The 19351-nt window shown below is 37.3% G+C and overlaps 2 protein-coding genes across 3 annotated transcripts in view; one reads left to right on the plus strand and one right to left on the minus strand.

Annotated features, from left to right (window-relative positions):
* Window positions 1–274: 274 nt before the first annotated feature.
* Window positions 275–4298, minus strand: LOC307138468 (beta-2 adrenergic receptor). Its single transcript, XM_079836783.1, has 2 exons — window positions 4082–4298; window positions 275–3593 (listed from the first exon to the last, which is right to left on the minus strand). The coding sequence occupies exon 2, from the start codon at window positions 3474–3476 to the stop codon at window positions 2415–2417; it is 1062 nt and encodes a 353-aa protein (XP_079692909.1). The 5' UTR covers window positions 3477–3593; window positions 4082–4298; the 3' UTR covers window positions 275–2414.
* Window positions 4299–7106: 2808 nt separating this feature from the next.
* The window catches only part of plekhf2 (pleckstrin homology domain containing, family F (with FYVE domain) member 2), a 37054-nt gene continuing 24809 nt past the window's right edge, over window positions 7107–19351 (plus strand). The window contains exon 1 of one of the 2 annotated variants that reach the window (XM_079837850.1): window positions 7107–7515. The gene's annotated coding sequence lies outside the window, so the exon portion shown is untranslated. Of the gene's footprint in view, window positions 7516–7537; window positions 7678–19351 lie in introns of those variants that run through there. The other variant, XM_079837851.1, reaches the window with a different exon arrangement.

A 19351-nucleotide genomic window follows, 5' to 3' on the forward strand; every position in this document is an offset into this window, starting at 1 on the left:
CATCTGTATGAGTGTATTTGCATGATGAGAGATGAAAGGTTTTGATGGGTAAGTTGTCCATTTGAGCCGTTAAGGCACGTGTGAAGCACTGAGATTGAGTATATTGCTGTCATTTTGATCAAATTTGTATAGTATAGTTACTGTCTATTAGATGATTAGATATTTAGCAAATTTAAGAAACAGACATTTAAATTGCATTGTCATGGTCAAAGACATACTTTAAAAGTAATCAAAAACATGATTGGGAATTAATTCATTAAAACAGACCTTTAATGAAGAATGCTTTATTGTATATAGTACAAAACTGTGCAAAAGAATAATATGAATAAATAATAAATCAATCACTGAACATCAACAATAATTTGGTATACGTGTTGGCCCTTGTGTGCTAAGCGAAAACACTGATGAGAAAATGCATTTGTCTTGTATGTTTGGCACTAATCTATTTTTTATTACATAAGCCAATAAACAACTAACCCTAATAATTTGGCTCCCAAGTGTTTACATTGGTCCTTTACATAAGTATCAGTTCTTGTTGAGTGTATTTTATATATACACACATTTTATTGAAGTCACACAATGTCCTGCAATATCCTCTTGCAGTCCTCAGTATCAATAAAAAAAATAAAAATAAGCAAAAGCAAATCAATATCCTACAGAAGCATCCATGTTACACGCACGTATAAAGACATTACTGCAGATTTTTGGGACTTTAATGATTCATGCTTATTCAAATGCATGGTGAAATCTTGTGACAATGAAAAGCCATGCAAAGTTTAGAATAAATCAAAAGAGGTGACCTGAGGATAGCAGCAGATGCCACTCAACAGGTGGTTATGAAGGCATTAAATCACACTGGCAATAATAGGCACCTTGTGGCCTAATGGTTGGAGATTTAGGCAGATAATAAAAACATTGTTGATTACAATGGATGATCCATATCCACAATGTGTCTTTAAGAAAGACACTTAACCGCAACTTGATCCAGGAAGATTGCAGGTTAAGGTGGCAGCTGTGGTTACTAGCTGGTCTAAGGTCTAACCAGCTATCAGCTATTTTTATAAACTATATATGGAACATTGTAGCTGGTATGCCACCAAATAACCATGCTTCATGTAATGCCCAGATACTAGCTTAAAGTGATAGTTCGCCCAAAAATTAAAATTACCCCATGATTTACTCATCCTCAAGTCACCTGTGTATATGACATTCTTCTCTCAGACTAATTAATACAATCAGAGTTATATTAAAAATATTATGGCTCTTCCAAGCTTTATAATGGCAGTGAATGACTGATTCTGTTTTGAAGTCCATAAAAGTGCATCTATCATCATAAAAGTGTTCCACGCGGCTCCGGGGGGTTAAAGGCCTTCTTAAGCGAAGCATTTGTGAAAGAAAAATACCCATATTTAAAACGTTCACGAGAGACTGCTGTTCCAGCGTATTACGTAGGACACAGGCGTAGTGTAATGCTGCGTTCCAGGTAAGTTTTTGAGCCCGTAAGTTACAACTTCAAACCACGACTCGTGACTTTGTAGTGTTCCAGGCAAAGTCACGCCAAACTGCCTGAGCGCAAGGATTCGTATGGTAGCTAGATGTAAACAAAGCATGGCGAATTTATATCGCCAAAGGTGCTTACTTACTTGCTTATTTGAGGGAAACAGAGGGGAAAAACGGCACATACGGCAAGAGAAGCTGTTATACCTTTTATTTAACGTTAATTGATTTGTTTCATAAACACTGCATCCGTACGGGGCTGTCATTGTTGTTTCACAAGCTATGTGACGTCAGATCTCATAATTGGGAGTACATCGATCTAGTACGAGTTCACGGGTGGGAAGTCACGGGTTTGACTGTCATTCCAGTGCACTTTCACGGGTAGAAGATTGTAAAAACACGGGTTACCGGTTGCCTGGAAGGCGGCATAATTTCCGGTGACGAATGCAGAAGCACAGAGGATAGAGCAAAACAAAACTTGGTTCTCGTGACAACTAACATATTCTCACCGTAGCGTCCTACGTCATACGCGTGCGGCTACGAAAGCGCGTACGACAGCTAGCGGATGTTAGAGATTACAGTTTGTAAAGTTTTTAATATGGTTATTTTTCTACACAAACGCATCGCTTCGCTTCAGAAGGCCTTTAACCCCCCAGAGCTGTGGATTACTTTTTTGATGGATGGACTTCAAAACAGAAATAGCCATTCACTGCCATTATAAAGCTTGAAAGAGCCAGGATATTTGTAAATATAACTCTGATAGTTCTGAAAGAAGAATGTTATATAGGCTACACCTATAGGATGACTTGAGGGTGAGTAAACCACGGCCTAAATTTCATTTGTGGGTGAACCAACCCTTTAAGGGGCATATAAATTCAGTAGCACCACCTAACTTGGGCTACTGATCAGTAAGATAATTAGGTTTGCTTGACTATTTCCTCACTGAGTTTCCCGCCATTTATAGTGTTTTCATACTCCGTTTTTTTGGGCGCAGTGTTCAATTGAGCGGATACGAGCAGCTGATACGCACGACTTCTAAACTTTTGGTCTCTCACGCCATATATTATAACATTCCAGCAGCTGTTCGTGGTCAAAATCCAAAAGGCAAAAAACGAAAAAGTGCACCATTCGTTTCCCAACACATTTCCAACTACAAACACAGCGATGGGAGTGAAAGAAGCAGTGAAAGCCAACGTCAGAGTGCCAATCGTCTTAGCAGCCTTGATGTCGGAGAAGGTTGGTTTCGATGCGCTTTGACTCTCTGTCTCTGCGAGATGTTTTCTTCTTTTTGAATGCTGGCGGATTGTGGTGAGCGATATGATATTGATGACAACAGTACCCCCGAGCAGCGTAAAGTCAAAGGCAGGGAAGAGTAAGAGAATGTTCCATGCCTGGGATGGGAAGTCTGCGCTTCCCAGCGCGTAATTGCACATGCGGCTGCAGGGATTGTACTCCAGCGCGATTTCATTGCTGAAAACCATTGGAGATATAGCCAGGAAAAAACTGCCCATCCAGGACAAGACTATTAGAATGCTTGTTCTTTTTTTAGTTATGACAGATTCCTTGTGCAGTGGCTTCAAAACGGCAATGCTCCTTTCAATGGTCAGGAGGAAAATGGTTGTGATGGACACCAAAGTGCATCCCGCAAACACAGGTCCGATGAAACTGCACGGGTGGAGAGGTGTGGTTTGGGAATTGCGCGCTATCCACTCCGGCATTGAATTGTGGACCATGAGGGATATTTCAGCGTAAACTGAAACGGGTACCACAAAAATCCCCACAGCCAGGTCTGCCACGGCCAGTGAGGCTTTTAAATAACCCTGTGGAGTGCGGAAGTGTTTAGTTCCAACGATCACTGCTAATGTCAAGAGGTTTCCGAAGAGTATGGCAAGTATCAGTGATATCATGAAGACCACCATGAGTATCTTATTGGTCGTGGTACAGCAACACACGCTGCAGTTGGCGAGCTCCTCTGACATCCTTGTTCAATTGCGCGTAAAATTCCTGTCAGTAGCGCAGTGGTATTTCTCCTCTTGGCTTGGAGGCAAGGCACGGCAACCTGTGCATGTTTTCTATCCAAATTGAGAAATTCATTCCTGCCAAGAGCAATGACATAATGATAAATAGAACGTTATGAATAAATGGACACACTTTTCATGAAGATGTTACACAAAAATGGTGCCTTTATATTTGCACACAAGACATTAACCACAATTTGAATTTTTTTGTTGTTGTTGTCCCCAGCTCTGTGTTTTCACGTTCTTCTGAATACACATCGTGAATGAAAATAGTATTTAATCTCTCTATATTGTTTGTGGGTTGAATGTACATTTTATTAAAACATCTGGTTGAAGAAGTTATAGAGCAAATCGACCCTGTAACTAGCCCAATAATTTGAATATTTGCCTGATTGGATGTGTATTTTAATGTGTTTTTTTTAAATGGAAAAGCCACCCAAATGACACAAAAAAATCAAAAAACACTATTAGAGTAAAATCGTAAATACCATTTGCGAGAGCAATAGCTATATGTGAGTGCATATACTGTAGCGTTATTGTAATGAGTACAGCTGATGTGAACATACCTTAAAACGAAAATCCATATAACCAACTTCTCGTCGTCTTTCAGCACAATTGAGAAAATATGTTGTCCGGAATATTCTGCGAAGACATTTCTTTTCCTTCTTTTTTGTGAAAATCTTTACACAATTTATAAGCAACCCCCCGACAACTTAGCCCTATAGTTTTGCATTTAGAGAAATGTGTACGACACATGTCCTCTGCATTCCCTTTTCTCTGACTGCTCTTTACATTCCGCTTGTGCACGCACAACGTTGAGCGCGTGCAGTAATGCCAGTCTGACGCGCACTGCTAGTCACTGGATTCCCCAATGGCTATTGTTTACTTTTCCCACAATTAATATGCAGGCATAAGAATTAGGGAAGCTATAAAATGATCAATCGTCATGAGTAATCAACCACATGGCTCTGTTGGTAGAGCACCACGCCATAGCCAAAAAGAAATTCGGGGTGTGAAAATCATTTAATTGTAACTAAATGCAATTAAAAAAGTGACACCTAAAATACCTGATAAAACAAAAGCAAATGTTTTATTATGCAATTGTCTGCATCCTAATAAGACAGGAGTGTATACCTTTGTGTGCAAACAGGCAGGCACCTGGGGGCAGCAGAGAGTTTTACTGCAAATTGCATTTCAGGTGGATCAAACGGGAACCCTAAAATTATCTTCAGAAATAAATTTGAAATCTGATCTTTTAAGTAGTTTATGCATTTAATTTAGTTATGAAATCTTATGATTAAATATATATTCAACATTCAATCATAAAATAGCCTATTCCATTAAACATGTTTAATTAATATGAATCTGTCATAAAATGTGTTAATGTATCAATAGTATCTTTAATATATATCATTAATATTAATTAATTAAAATAAAAAATATAAATTAGTGCTGTCAAATTGATTAATCACGATTAATCGCATCCAAAATAAAAGTTTGTTTTTACATGCATGTATACATTTAATAATTGTTTTATATATAAAATATTGATATATAATATAAATTATATATATATATATATATATATATATATATATATATATATATATATATATATATATATATATATATATATATATATATATATATATATATATATATATATATATATATATATATATATGCAAATATTTGTGTGTATTCAAATAATAATTATACAGTACACACACACATATAAAGACAAACTTTTATTTTGGATGCGATTAATCGTGATTAATCGATTTGACAGTGCTAATATTAATTCACCATTAAATATAAAGTCACCTTAATTTATATAGCGCTTTTTACAACACAGATTGCTTCAAAGCAGCTTAAAAGTGTAGGAAATTCATTTTGTTTTAGGAGAACCGTTTTTGATCGATTAATTTCTGTTGTAAAAACTGAGTAGTTATTTTATTTGGTGTCACTTAAACAACACCATCCTCAACTAAAACAGAAAAAAGCCAATGCGTTCCGGACCCCATCCGCACGGCAACAGCACTTGGTGGCCGAGAACATAAACCATGAAATAGGTGTGAAATAGTTTATTTAATATAATAATATAAATTAATTTCTATAATATATAATAATATTAATTTATAATATAAAGTTAAACATACTACCATCTCTTCAGACCACACCAGAAATAACCTACAACCTAATTGACAACAATGAAAATAAAAAGGGAAAATCTTTCAAACAAACAGAGTTGTGCAATGTTCTCGACAGTCAGGCTGCTCCATGACGTCCGAACAGCGATGTAATCAGCAAAGCAGTTACAGTTTTTGTGTGGTAGCCTACATGGCTATCACGTATAGATGACGATGTTATTCTCTGCAGAAACAAGAATTACAGTGAATGGCCTTAATATAGATTTGCTGAATCACCAGCGGCCACTTCCCTCACACAACACAGGAAAACTTTCCTTGGATTCTTTGGTATGAAAACATAGAAATGTTTACAGCCACTTTTTGTATTTACTAGCTTATGCAGCACAATATAATATACATTTGTGCTTTTCAGTCTTTTTGAAAATAAACTAAAAATGCAATGAGATAAAAAGTTACAGGTCTTTATGGCCTGTGAGTGAATAAAGGTGGTTGGTATTTATAGCATATCCTACAAAAACAAATGGTTGCGAAACACTGCAAAACATTGTATTACCCATTAATGATGGGAATTAGAAAACTTTTTTTGTTGTGTTTGTTGTTATGCAGTCACATGTTAACTTCCCTGAGAAAGACCAAGATCATGTGTGTTTGCTGCAAACTTAAATAAAAAAATTGTCATTGTCATCATAACACAATATCCCAGTTGTAAAGCGATTATGCCTTTATAACTTTGCAGTTATCCGTTGGGGCTACTTTTACTACCTACTCAACTAAATCCACCGTTGACTACCACACACGATAGCCTAACCCACACAAAGCAGTTATAAATCTGCGGTTTATTCCTAAGAAACATGTAGGCAAATGCTGACTTCACGTAGGCCTACTATGGGGAATTTTATAATTCCCATTTCTGAAGTCATGATTACGAGCTTGTTGCATTCAAGAGCTTTGTTGTCGGAATGAACAGGAATCATGGAGGACACAGGTTTATTCTTGCCTAATAATTAGCAAAATGATAGTGTAATAAAAGTCACATGCACATGCACAAGTAGTGTCACATAGGCCTACACTGACAACAATAGGTCTATAGGCTAAACATTTAATTACGATGCTATCCAGATTTCTGCCAATTCTGTAATTTCGGTCAAATGCAGGCTGCTCTTTCGCTGTGTATAAAACACAATATGCTTCAAATGATTGCATGTAAATATGCACATTGATGACAAGACACTGCGATCTAGCTCAAAACTAATACAACATAACTACATCCTCACTTCCTTTCCCTGATCTTGTATATAAGTTCTGCAATAAAAAATAAATAAATATATATATTATTTTAAATCATACCAATCACAGCAGTAGTTCTCCCCGCCACCATATTTAAAGTTTATGCCACGCCCATCTCGGGAATTTGGGTATCAAAATGATTTCCGAGCTTCCCAGTGGTAAACACGACATCAGGGCGTTCATGTACAATTTTTACCTGGGAAACTCGTAATTTACGATAATTCCGATAGCACGTGAAGGCAACATTAGTGCATGTTTACAGCGAGAAAGAAAAGTGAAAGGAACTACAGAATCACTAGACAAGGATCAGTATTTATCCAGATTAGTCCCTGCCCCTTCTCCCACACAACCTCGACCCGGAGTCACGCTAGTGACGCTTACATTCCCTGCTCCTGCCCTCAGCCATATTGAAACGGCAGTTTCCGACTTTGGCTGCCCGGGAAGGTGGCAGAAGAACTTTCAACTAAAGCTTTTTTGCATTTGGATTTTAAATATTTTGTACGTCGGAAAACATACCAGAGATTGTGGCTTTGCGTCTACAGCCGTTGATCAGTTGCTTTGAGGTAAGTGCGCGCGTGCCTGTCTGAACTTACGAAGCGCTCGCGAATAGTCTAGTTTCCATTCGCGCCTGTCAGAGCAAGTTGCAGTTATTGAACTGCTACTTGTTTACGGTTGCTTTTTATTATTTCTGCTACAGTTGTGTTAGTGACATGTGTTTCAGTCAGGTAAGTTTGAAAGCTTTTGGATGAAGTCAAGGAACTAATCGTGCGGTATGGGACAGTCCATGCGCCTTGTTAGCTTGTAGCATGCTAACGTGAGGAAAAACTTTGTCAACGACGAAATGTAAAACTGAACTGACAACAACGACATAGGTGGTTTGGTGTTTGGATATGTTCCATTAATTTATAACTCATTTTAGTCAGTCTATACCAAGTTCTTGTACAAACTCTGAGTGAGTTGCTTGTCTTCTGGTCGAGCTGTCAGTGTGTCAAAACAAGTAAGTTAAGTTAACTTTACGAAAAAAAAAACGTAGAACTATATGACAAAGTACCTTCATTCAATCTGGTTTAAACCTTTAGGGTTTTCATCTGACACCAGAGGTTTTACTATTAACGTTAACCTCGCCTGTCTGACAGCTACAGTAGTAGTGATCGGTGAGTCATCGAAACTAGTGAAAATCACCCAACCCGTTCCTTGCTTAAACGGCTTGATAGCAGTCATGTAGTGATTGGAAAACTGAGGGGCAGCAGTTTCTCAAATCGTTTGTCAACGACTGCATTTGCAATTGCTTTAGATGCAAGTCTCGTAAGTTAACTAGTAACACAGTTGTGATGGTTTGGACCAATGCGTCCAAACATATTTTAGCAGTAGAGGCAGTACGAAACTTGTATTTCTGTAAAACCATGAATTAAGGAAGCAGTCCTATTTGGCCCCACAATAGGAATTCAAGTACATGATTTCTTATGACCACATATGAGCATTCATTTTAGAGGTTTTTTAAAATTATTTTTTAAATAAGACCTTAGAAATGTTTAATATATCCTATCGTGAAAGTTTCACTTCTGCATTCATATGGCTGTTTGATTCACACCTGCACTTTAAAAAAGGCGTCACTGGTGTTTCTGTTTAGAGAGTGTGAATTAAACAACTTTTCTAGTAAATTAAGTACATTTGGCCAATAAGGTTTATATATATATTTGTCGCTGTTATATTTATTCAATCATGTAATAAATGTTGTGACAAAACAAAGGGTCACGTCGTACGTATAAGACTGTTTAAGAGTGTTCAGCCTGAAATGATGCCAACGACTTGACACTGAATGAATGAATTAATGTCTGTACTGTAAAGAAAAAAAATGATTACAGTGTATTTTACCAATCTCTTGAACTGCAGCCTGTTCCAGTTCCTGTCATCTGAATGTGATGTCATGTGATTTATTGTTTTTGATCAATTTACCACTTTTACTTCAATAGAGACTGTCGACTAAAACACTTGTATTTGTATTTTATTATTATTATTATATGTAATTGAAACTAATAAGGGAAAACAAAAAACAGTATTCAGCATATTCCCTGGCATTATTAATTTTGTCAGGTGGCACAACTGATATTCATCAGTGCAACCATGTCAATTTTTGATTTAAACCAACAAATAGTAGGTCAAAGTGGGGAAAAAAAACTAGATTATTTGTTGTTAAATTTGATGCATTTACTGGTGTAGTTGTATGATTACTTTTCAGTCTTTAAAATTAAAATAAGATTCTAATGATACTTAATACCTGGCAACTAGAATGCAATAATTATAATTATACCACAAAAATAATGTGTAGACACTCTAAGGGTTACTTTGTTAGGATTACACTTATAAATAAAATGCATTTATTTGATTGTACCACCTAACAAAAAACAGTAAACATTTATTTTAAACACTTTGAAATGTTGTTTAACAATTGAAACTTGTTTTAGCACATTGTTCATGACTCAGAACAAGTATGCATTACATACACCCCCCCCCCCCCAGCAAGAATCGTAAATGTAAAAGCGATATGTAGGCTATTCTGAAGAATAAACGGAATTAACCATTTATTATGCTCTAAATGAATCTTGCATCAAATAATATGATGTTGTACTTCCAAGGGTCAGCTTGTGCTTATGCAAGTCTGTCTAGTTGTCAAAACAGAGGTTGTTGAAATGGTGCTGCTAACTTAGTCATGTCTGTAATAACGGGTGAAGGCGTATGGCTAAGCAGTGTCAGCAAGACAGACAGTTGTATAGTGTAAGGAAGCAAAAGCTACTTGAGTCTTTTTTGTTTTGTTATATGCTAAGAAAATAGTATGTCCTATTAAGAGGTCTTAACTAAGGGTAACTATTCCTGGACCTACCAGTTAGCAGTAATTAATACAATGTTTGCATGTCAAAACAACTTTAACAGATACTATTAGACACAAAAAGTGTCTGTTGCTCAATCCATCCATAGAACAGATCCAGTGGTGGTGATTAGTAGGAAATTGGCTTAGGTCTTTAACGTAACCAAGTACCTGGAAATAGTGATTGACCTCATTCCTGAACACAGCTTACTTAAATGTCTTTTCAGCAGACAGTCTTTTGGGCAAGATTCCAAAACACTCCAATAAACCTTGTATAAGCTGCAAAAGGCAGTATGAGAACTTTACCCTCCAGTAGTCTGAACATGTTTGGTGAGAGGTAACCTGTGGATTATTACTAAGCAAGTTGAGTTATTACACTAAGCAGCCACATACTTTATATTCCTTAAGTATGAAACAACAGGGTTCATTTGCAGAGACATTTTCCAGCTAATGGACATATGAACTTGAATTTAGTGTAAAGTCACTGATTTCATCTACAGACTGTGCTGAGAGATTTAATGATGCTGGATGATGGTTTAACATTTTTAGCAGTAGGGTTGTCAAACGTACCAGTACCACCAGTACCAGTTGGTACCAAGTGTGCAACACGAGTCCTGAAAAGTGAAGCTAAAGCATCTCGACCGCCCCCCTGGTGGCTGGATGCAGTATAGGTCATAAACCCCACCCTCTCCATGAAATGTAATGGGACATAGACAAACTAAACCATCAAATTACGCTTCAAATACATCTTTTCCAAAGATGGTTTCTATAATTTTAGGCACTTTTTATCATGCTGATGTTAGTTCAAGTGTTCGTTCTTTAAATACGTTTGGTTTTAGTTAGTTATTTGATGCTGTAAAAACTGAGGTGTGACGTCATGATTGACAGCTGAGATTGACAGCTTCTCTGAGCAAAGTAGTCACTGAGGCACCAACAGACGTTTTTCGGGAACTTCGAGAGGAGATTGGAGCTTTAACTTTAATTTCTACATTCCATAACTGTTTATTTCACAAAAAATTGTTGATTAGGTGGGAGTGTGGGTGGAAAATAGGGCTCAACGATACATCGAATTTTCATCGTCATCGCGATATGAACTCGCGCGATGAACACATCGCAACAGACAGCCTGACACGATGAATAAGGGAAAACAGTTTACATGCGCCAATCTGAGTAACGTATTCTGAATACTTGGATTACTTCCACATTGAATTGCATTTTATAAGTGTAGGAATGCGGCCATCAAATCCTGCTTAAATTATAAAATATTTACCTAATGTCAAACGTGGCCAACGGCTCTTGGGCTGGTAAATCAGCAAAGAGGAGAATGTAAAGTTGCACGTCAACTAAGCAGGGAGCACCGGCGGTGGTCGGCCAAAATACTTTTTTTTTTTTTGTATGTGAAGCTGTTTTACGTGAATATTATGACACGAGTGAAGCACAAAGCTTTATTTACAAAATAAATAATAGGTTCGCTGTTAAATGTTATATCACAGCCATGGAAACATATGGATTCAGGCCGAATGAGAGAGGAAGGCTTTGTGTGGTGAGCTAAATTTAAGTTTGCTTGCGTTTTGCTATCTGGTCACACGATTTTCCACGAATTTAACAATAGGCTTACTCCATTTTATTCTACTGGACATGGAATCTCTTATTTACTTTCCCAAATCCTCATTTACGTCTCTCACAGGGGATTACGTTTCTTCCTTGTTTGATGTATTTAGGAGTAGGCTATATTCGCATCATTTACTGTGGTAAAGTAGAAAACGGAGTAGGACAGATACATTTAACTTCAAACTTTACTTTATTTAATACAGTTTGTGCTTGTTTATGTGTATAGCGCATTTCACTCCGGAGATTTTTAGTTTCGCTTTCTCTCACAGCGCATAATCAAACAAAGCTTAAGTTCTTGACCCTGCGGAAGATAATTTCGTTCTTCACATTTTACTACAAGTAGCCTATCAGTTTTGGAACATCAGGAGAAAACAAAGATATTAGAAAACGATGCTTCTTTCCTGCTCGTGTCATCCCTTTCAGCGCAAAGGCAAATGACGCACGTCAGTGGGGAAATATAAACGATTTTTTTCTTTATCTAATATTTAACTTATATTATTTATATTTCGATTATTTACAGATATTTATTTAAATGTTTTACAGGCTGTAGTATATTGTTTCACTGACGGAAGTAGGCCTACTAAAATAAACACGCATGTTTGAGCCTTATATTTTTTATTTTCAAAATGTAGGCTATTTAATTGAGGTACTCAATCTCAATTAAATAGCCTACATTTTGAAAATAAAAAATATAAACGAATAATATATTTAACGAATATATAACGAATTTATATATATAATATAGCCAAAAATATATATATAGGCCTAGGCGTGTGTGCGTGTGTATCCGCCACCGCACAGTTGCACTGCCGTGTTATATTTCGTTCTCCCTTCTCTTTTTTTCTTTAATATGAAATGCTGTTTGAATTTCCAAGATAGAAACGCATTCTTGCCCTGGCTCTGTTGTTCTGGCTCCATCTATACCTCTAGCTCCCGCTGCTCCTCTTCCGACTGATCACGCAAACCGTGCATTTTTTCGTTTTCATATTGGGGCGTTCTGAGAAATGCATTAAGTTGCCTTAATTTATTTAGAGAGTAAATAAACTCATGAAACAGAAAAGTATCGTTAATGTTATCCATTGATTTCAACAATGTACTGTATTCTAAATATCAACTATTTAAATTGTAACTGTAACGGAATACAGTTACTCATAATATGTATTCTGAATACGTGATGCCGGTACATGTATTCCGTTACTGCCCAACACTGAACACGACCTATTAAAGCACTAAGACATGGGAACAGTATAGCTAACATTCACATTTGAATATTTATCGCAAGTCATATCGTCATCGCAATATTAAACAATGTTATCGCACATCGCAGCTTTTCCTCATATCGTGCAGCCTTAGCGGAAAATTAATTTTGCGGCTCCACTTCATGCTCAGTACTGCGCAGACTCTGGCTCCAAGTTGCTACTGGGCAGACTCAAGACCCAAGATGTCAGCGCCATATTTAAACACTTGTGGCTTCATTTACTTCAACGCAAGAGAGTGAAGGCACGTCAGCCTTTCTTTTGGTACAAAAAAAATGTTGAGGGTACGCCCATTTCTGCAGGACTGGTAGTAGAGTACCGAGTATATTCGGCTGTTGGTTCAACAGTTTTTGCTCTGGTACAGAGAACTGCAAAATTTTACTGGTATTGGTACCAACTACAGAAATGTTGGTATGGTGACAACCCTAGTTAGCAGTAAAGCAAGACAACTCATGGTGTCACTAACGATTATTTTGGTAATCAAGTAATCGGGCAATTATTTCGACGATTAATCGGATAACATTTTTATCATATAGTTTCATAGAACAACACTGTTTAAATGCATAATACACACAATATTAACAATCATTGTGTGTACATTATGTATTATAACAAATTCCTGCAGAGGGTGCCAGCGGTTTGGTGTTGTTACACTTTATAGTAGATAAAATCCTTGTTTAATTTCGGCCAAACAACATGTTTACTTAGTCTCTGTTTAATATTTGTCCACTTGTTTATGATAGAAATGCTACAGCCACTTTAATTTCTTGAACAAGAACATGTGGACATCAAAACATTCATTTAGAGCGAGGGTTTAAACTTTTATTTTGAAATTGCATATTTAGAAACACATTGATGTATTCTCCTTTGTTGGTGTAGGTTTATAAATGATTTACCTTACAAATCTGGTGAAATGGCGCACATTGTGAAGAACAACAGATCAACGTTATAAGCAACCCAAACTCGCAGCATATTCAGAGATGGAGTTTGAGATGCTTCACGCATGTAAATGAAAACAGTTCCCGTGGAGCAGAACGGAGCTGCTCTGAGGCGGACACAAGTAGCCTACACGTATGTAAATGAAGCTGGGCATATATGCCTTTGTGAATTCGCAATAGCATTATGCTATGGGTTTTAACTGGTTTTAATATATTATGCAGCCTTAGAAAACGGTCTAATAATGCGGTTCATGGATTCTTGTCTGTGGAATGTGCCACTTCCGGTATTTTGCCGGTTACTCAACATGGGTAAATTGCAATCGAGGATTTTTTTCAAATCGAGTACTAGAATTTAATCGAAGAATCGTGACAGCCCTAAAGAGAACCATGCATTATGAGTTTTTAACTGCAGAATGCAAAGTTCTTTTAAATGCCTATTTTTACTCATTGCTGCTGTAAAGACAGAGTCCTCAATTTTATAATGCTGATGTGACAGGATGTATGGTTAATTTTGTCTGTGAATGTCTGTATATTATTTTGAACAGGCCTAATCTAATTTTGTGGGCTTAAAGAGTTGCATAGCTCAGAAATGGTTCTCTTTGAAGATCTTGTTTATGTCTTGAGATGATAGAGAAACCAAAAGATCTAAAGTAGTTAAGTTTCTAACAGATAAAAATATTCTGTGGTGTAGCCTGTGAATAGCTCTGCTGTACATCCGTAATCTTGATTTACTGAAAGGCTCTATGTTGGTGTAATTTAACCGTTTAATTTGCCCAGAATGGATTATTGGCCGCAAGGTCATTTAGGCATTTATTGTACAAAACTAGTGATTACAGGTGCTTTTGACAGGTTTGTTACTTTTTGTCTGCAGCGCTGACTTTAATGCTGGTTTCAGATTAAATAAAGTAAAATTACGATAAAAGTGTAGTCCGTTGCATTAGTTTGATTATCAAATCAAAAAGGCTGCATTTTAATTAAATATATTTACTAGATGTTTCCGAACGAAGCACGGCACTGTGTTCTGAGCTGATACTCAGAGCAGCATCGTTTGTTTGCAGTAAATGCTGCTCCACACGAACTTCATCTCTGCTCTGAGTTTGGTTCGCTTAGAACGTACATTTAGGAACACAACAATGCAGAGTCCCATAAGTTTGCAGACATAAAAGGAAATTAATGTATAATGCGAAATGTCACAGAATTTGGCAAAATTAGGAAGAACAAATCAAAAGTAGGACTGTACAATTAATCTAATCGGGATATACAGTAGACTAGTGTCTGTAAATAATAATCCACTTCATCTCCAGAGCTGCTCTGAGAGTCATTTAATGAGCATTTCACTATTTCTCTTTGGAGTGGTGTGTGTCCAACAAGTCCTGAGTGCATAGTGGGATATTACACCAGTTTATTAGAAGAAAGGCTGATTAAATGTTGCTGTTTTGGTCAATGATTTCGTCACTTCAAAACCAATTTGGCCTGAATATTGCAGTTTCGCTGAAAAATTTCTGTGCATCCCTGATAATAATTAAATCTTTTGACTTGATTCTCATGAGATGCCAGTCTATACGATAACAAATTAATTTCTAACATCTGGCAGCAGACAGGGAAGGGATTCTTTGGATTTGGATTGGAAATAGGATTGTTTTGTAAATAAGACTTACTACTATTTCTCAAGGTTTCAGGTTGTGTGCGTCTTTTAAGCCTTGTTTATAATTTTGACTGGCCCTCCTTCCCAAACAGACGAGGCGTACTATTTGTTTAAACGTCTGTGGCGACTCAGAGATTTCTTCTTTAAACGATTAGAAAGCAGCGGTGTGAAGTAAGGTACACGTGACAATGTTTTTTTGAATTTTTTTTATTACACTTCACCAAACCCACTGGAGAGACACACACCACACGCATCCAAACCGCAGCCAGGTGGTCGCTGAATAAAACTCCCACAAATACCACGGAACAACGTCGGCATTACTTAATCCTATGACCAGTGTTCGTAACAGCTACCGTATGCATACAAATAGCCTACAACTTGGCTATTTGCAGCTCCCTAAATACAATGGCAAGCAATTTTATAGACGAGGCATTCAGCATTTGCGTTTTCCATTTGGACGCACAAACTTGCTTAGCTATAGTTGCAAGCACATATAGAGCAACGTGTTTCTACTTTCAAATTGTATGGCACACAGAGCTGCCTGTGGATGCCTGTCTGTAAATAATGCCGGGGGAAAAATAGCGGCAAACTCACAGCCTTGTATCGGCTAATGCACGTAAAAACGGCCCGATATATCGGTTGATCACTAGTTATTAATTCCAGCTTTATGAAGCGCATATGCATTTTTTTGTTTAGATTTGTTCACTTGAAGTTTGTGTAGTTTTTAGGCTGTAATATTGTGGCATTTTATTATTTATCTGTGAAAGTGTCTATAACCAAACCGTGTCCTAAACAGGCGTGGTGCAATAAAGAATTTGATATTTTCGATCATTTGGTTTCTATTTGTTGTGCTTGGTACTGGTAGCCACACTTAAAGTGAAATATCACTGGATGAAAATCCCACACTTCATAGCTGTATATTAAACATCAAAAATCTTTTCATTGGCATGTTGCATCATGCAGTGTTTTCACTTTCAATGTGGACAGTCTGGAAAGATTTGAGGCGAATGTAATTTTTGTAATGTACAAAAACACTTTCATCATGTAACTTTAGAATGGCCAATAATATGCTGATGGTTTAAATTGCATTCGTCTTATAAATATCAGTCCATCTATATTTATTATGAGAGGCTATTATTCGTGTGTTTTTCTGAATAATTTTTATTGCTGTTAGTCTGCTCCAGGCATGCTTGGATAAACACGGAAACTAAGCACGTCATTAATTAATCGGTGTAGTCTGAGCCTTCAGTTGTCTTATCTCCTAGCTGTTAGACTAATCTTCTTTCATGGCCTCTTCCATCGCATTCCCACCCTATGTCACCTTCCTAATACATTTTGAGGAAGCTTGGGACCTGGGTCATACTGCTCCTTCAGTCTTGGGATACTTTGAGCTTGTGTGTCATTTCATCCAGAGCACACCATTGTGATTTGCCAATTAGATGAGAGTACTGTCTCACGGCACTAATAATCACATAAATCTGCATCAAGAACGCAGTTAGTGCCTATTAGAGACCATTTGTGCTTTGTTTTTGCTGTTGATTGACAGCTCATGCTTTCCTCTGGCAGATGGACTATCAAGTTGCTTGGCTTCTGGAGGGCCAGGTGCTGGCTGTTAGACCTGCAATTGTTAGCGTTCTGCAGAGAAAGAGAGAGGTCTGGTCTGAACATGCTGCTCCTCTCCCACCTGCAGCTGTCTCTGATCTCTTATACAAGTGTCCGAAGGTGCCAAGATGCGCTTTTTCACATAGCAGCTGATGTACTGAAAAGCAACTGTATGAACACGACACACACACTATATTAGTGTAACAATGATTTATAACTAACATGACTAGGGATGGGTTGGCTTTCGATAACCAGTTCCATTTTAGAACCGGTTCCAAATTTCCCAGAACCGGTGATTCGAAGAAATGCGCATTTCGATTCCGCTTATCGGTTTCTGTGTGCTCATTTTAATGTGATTTTTAAACCATTTGAGCACAAAGAAGACTGCACTGTTTTCTGTGCTGCAGACAACACACATGCTGAACACACACACACGCACAGAACGCCTTTTCATGATAGTGAATAGTGCACCTTCCTCGTCATTTGCACACAAAAATATGTCAAAATATTTTCATAAACACAGTCGGTTACGTCTTAAGACCGTTGAAAAGAAAAGATGAAAACGCATGTCAGTAGCCTATGGGATCCGTACAGCTCTTAAAAGTGACGGCAGATTTTCCTGATGCCGTCTCTGAAAACGTTAATCAAACCACATAAGACAATGAAAAATTCAACTCGCTGTTCTAGACAGAATAACTTTTGTAACAATATTTGTAATGTATAGCCTATATTTTATTAATGAAGTGCAGTGTTATTTTACATTTGATTACAGTTTCTGTACCTGAATACCTAACATTTATTTCAATTGCGTCTTTGTTCAGTTGTATTTATTTGTGCAATTGCCAAATTGTTTTTGTTCTTTTTTAATTACGGAGTGTTTACTTGTCTTTAATAATGCTTGAAATTTATATTAATTAGTTAGGCTATTTGTTTTTGCTATGGTACTTTTAATTAATAGGCTTTTTAATTAAAGAGGTGATGAATTGAGAAATCAACTTGCCTTTGATATATAAAAGTTCATCAAGAATATCCTGTACGTTTCAGAGCTGAAAATGTCCTTGTTAGTCAAAGAAAAGCTTTTATTGACACCAGGCCCAGAAAACATGAGATCTCAGAATATGTCGAACACTGACGTCATAGAATGCTGAAGCACCGCCTCAAGCCCGCCCGCCGACTCGTGGAGCTAAACGGGTCGCGCTACCGAGTAATAAACATGCCTGTTCCAGCTCATGTGTCTAAGACATTGCGTGTTTGTTCGCTTCATTTCACCGCAGAATCGATTGTAAACAAGATAGAGGTCAAGACTGGATTTGCAGACATATTGAGATTAAAACACAATGCTGTGCCTTCTATTGTATCCGACAGGAATGGTGCAACACACTTATGTGAGTAAAACATGTTTAGTATTGCATTGTTACAGATCGTTTGATATCTATTGATTACATACCTTAGCACGCTGTCACAGGCTGGAGAAGGTGTTATTGGTTCATTCATGATCAGACTCGGACTTGTAACGGCAGTGCTCGCAAAGCCCAACGTCCCGGGGCTATGTGCTTTTCAGGCGGGCTATCATCGGCCTGCCGACGGGCTATAGTGAAATAACATCCCTTTCTTGCGCGCGCAAAAAATTTCCACATGTACTGAGGGGAGCTGAAACTAATTTAATATGCAAATCTTATCCAATCCTAGCCGTGGGCGTTTACTTCCAAGTCTTCAGTGTGGCACGCCCATCAAAACAGAGCGTTTCTTCAGAGAGCCTCAAAACCATGGCTGAAAAATAACCTATTATTCATTATGATGTTTTTGAATGTAAAAACCAAGCAAACGTCATTAGTTGACCTCAGACAACAGTATAACATTTTTTTTAAAAGCCAGTTCATGACCCCTTTAATTAACTTTTTGATTAATTTATTAATAGATTTTTGCTCATGGTATTCAGCTACAATTAAATGTTTTGCAATAAGATTTAGAATAAATGTGAATGATAAGTCTTTTTTTTTTTAAATTTTTTTACCTTATTGGAATCGATGAGCAGAATCGGAATCATTAAAATTCCAACGATACCCAAGCCTAAACATGACCTGAGAAATCTTTTTTTTTAATTCAGCACGGACACCTTAAATTGTTTAAAAGGGACAGTAAGCATAATTTTATAAATGATAAATATTTGATTGGACATCACTTGATAAACATTCTCTTTGGTTCCTACCTGTTGAATGATGAAAGAGCTTTTTGCAAGGTTTTCAAACTGAGTGAACTGCATGCTGTGGCTAATGCTTGAGTGAGTCATACCAGAGAGAGTCTAATTATGGAGACGGGCACCCATCCATCAGCCTTTGTCATGAAGGCTGGCAGAATTAGGATGACATCTTTCTACATGGCCAGCACGTCCAGAGTAGGCCTTCCAGGCTTCTCTTCCAGATCAGATTCACTAAGTCATTGCCAGCAGGCCATCTAAGCACATTCGGTCAGGGACTTAAT

The sequence above is a fragment of the Gobio gobio genome (genome assembly GCF_949357685.1).
Source record: "Gobio gobio genome assembly, chromosome: 15".
Taxonomy (NCBI): Eukaryota; Metazoa; Chordata; class Actinopteri; order Cypriniformes; family Gobionidae; genus Gobio; species Gobio gobio.

What these genes read in the sequence shown, in the direction of transcription:
- LOC307138468 (XM_079836783.1), bottom strand. Translation starts at nt 3,476, where the DNA reads ATGTCAGAGGAGCTCGCCAACTGCAGCGTGTGTTGCTGTACCACGACC.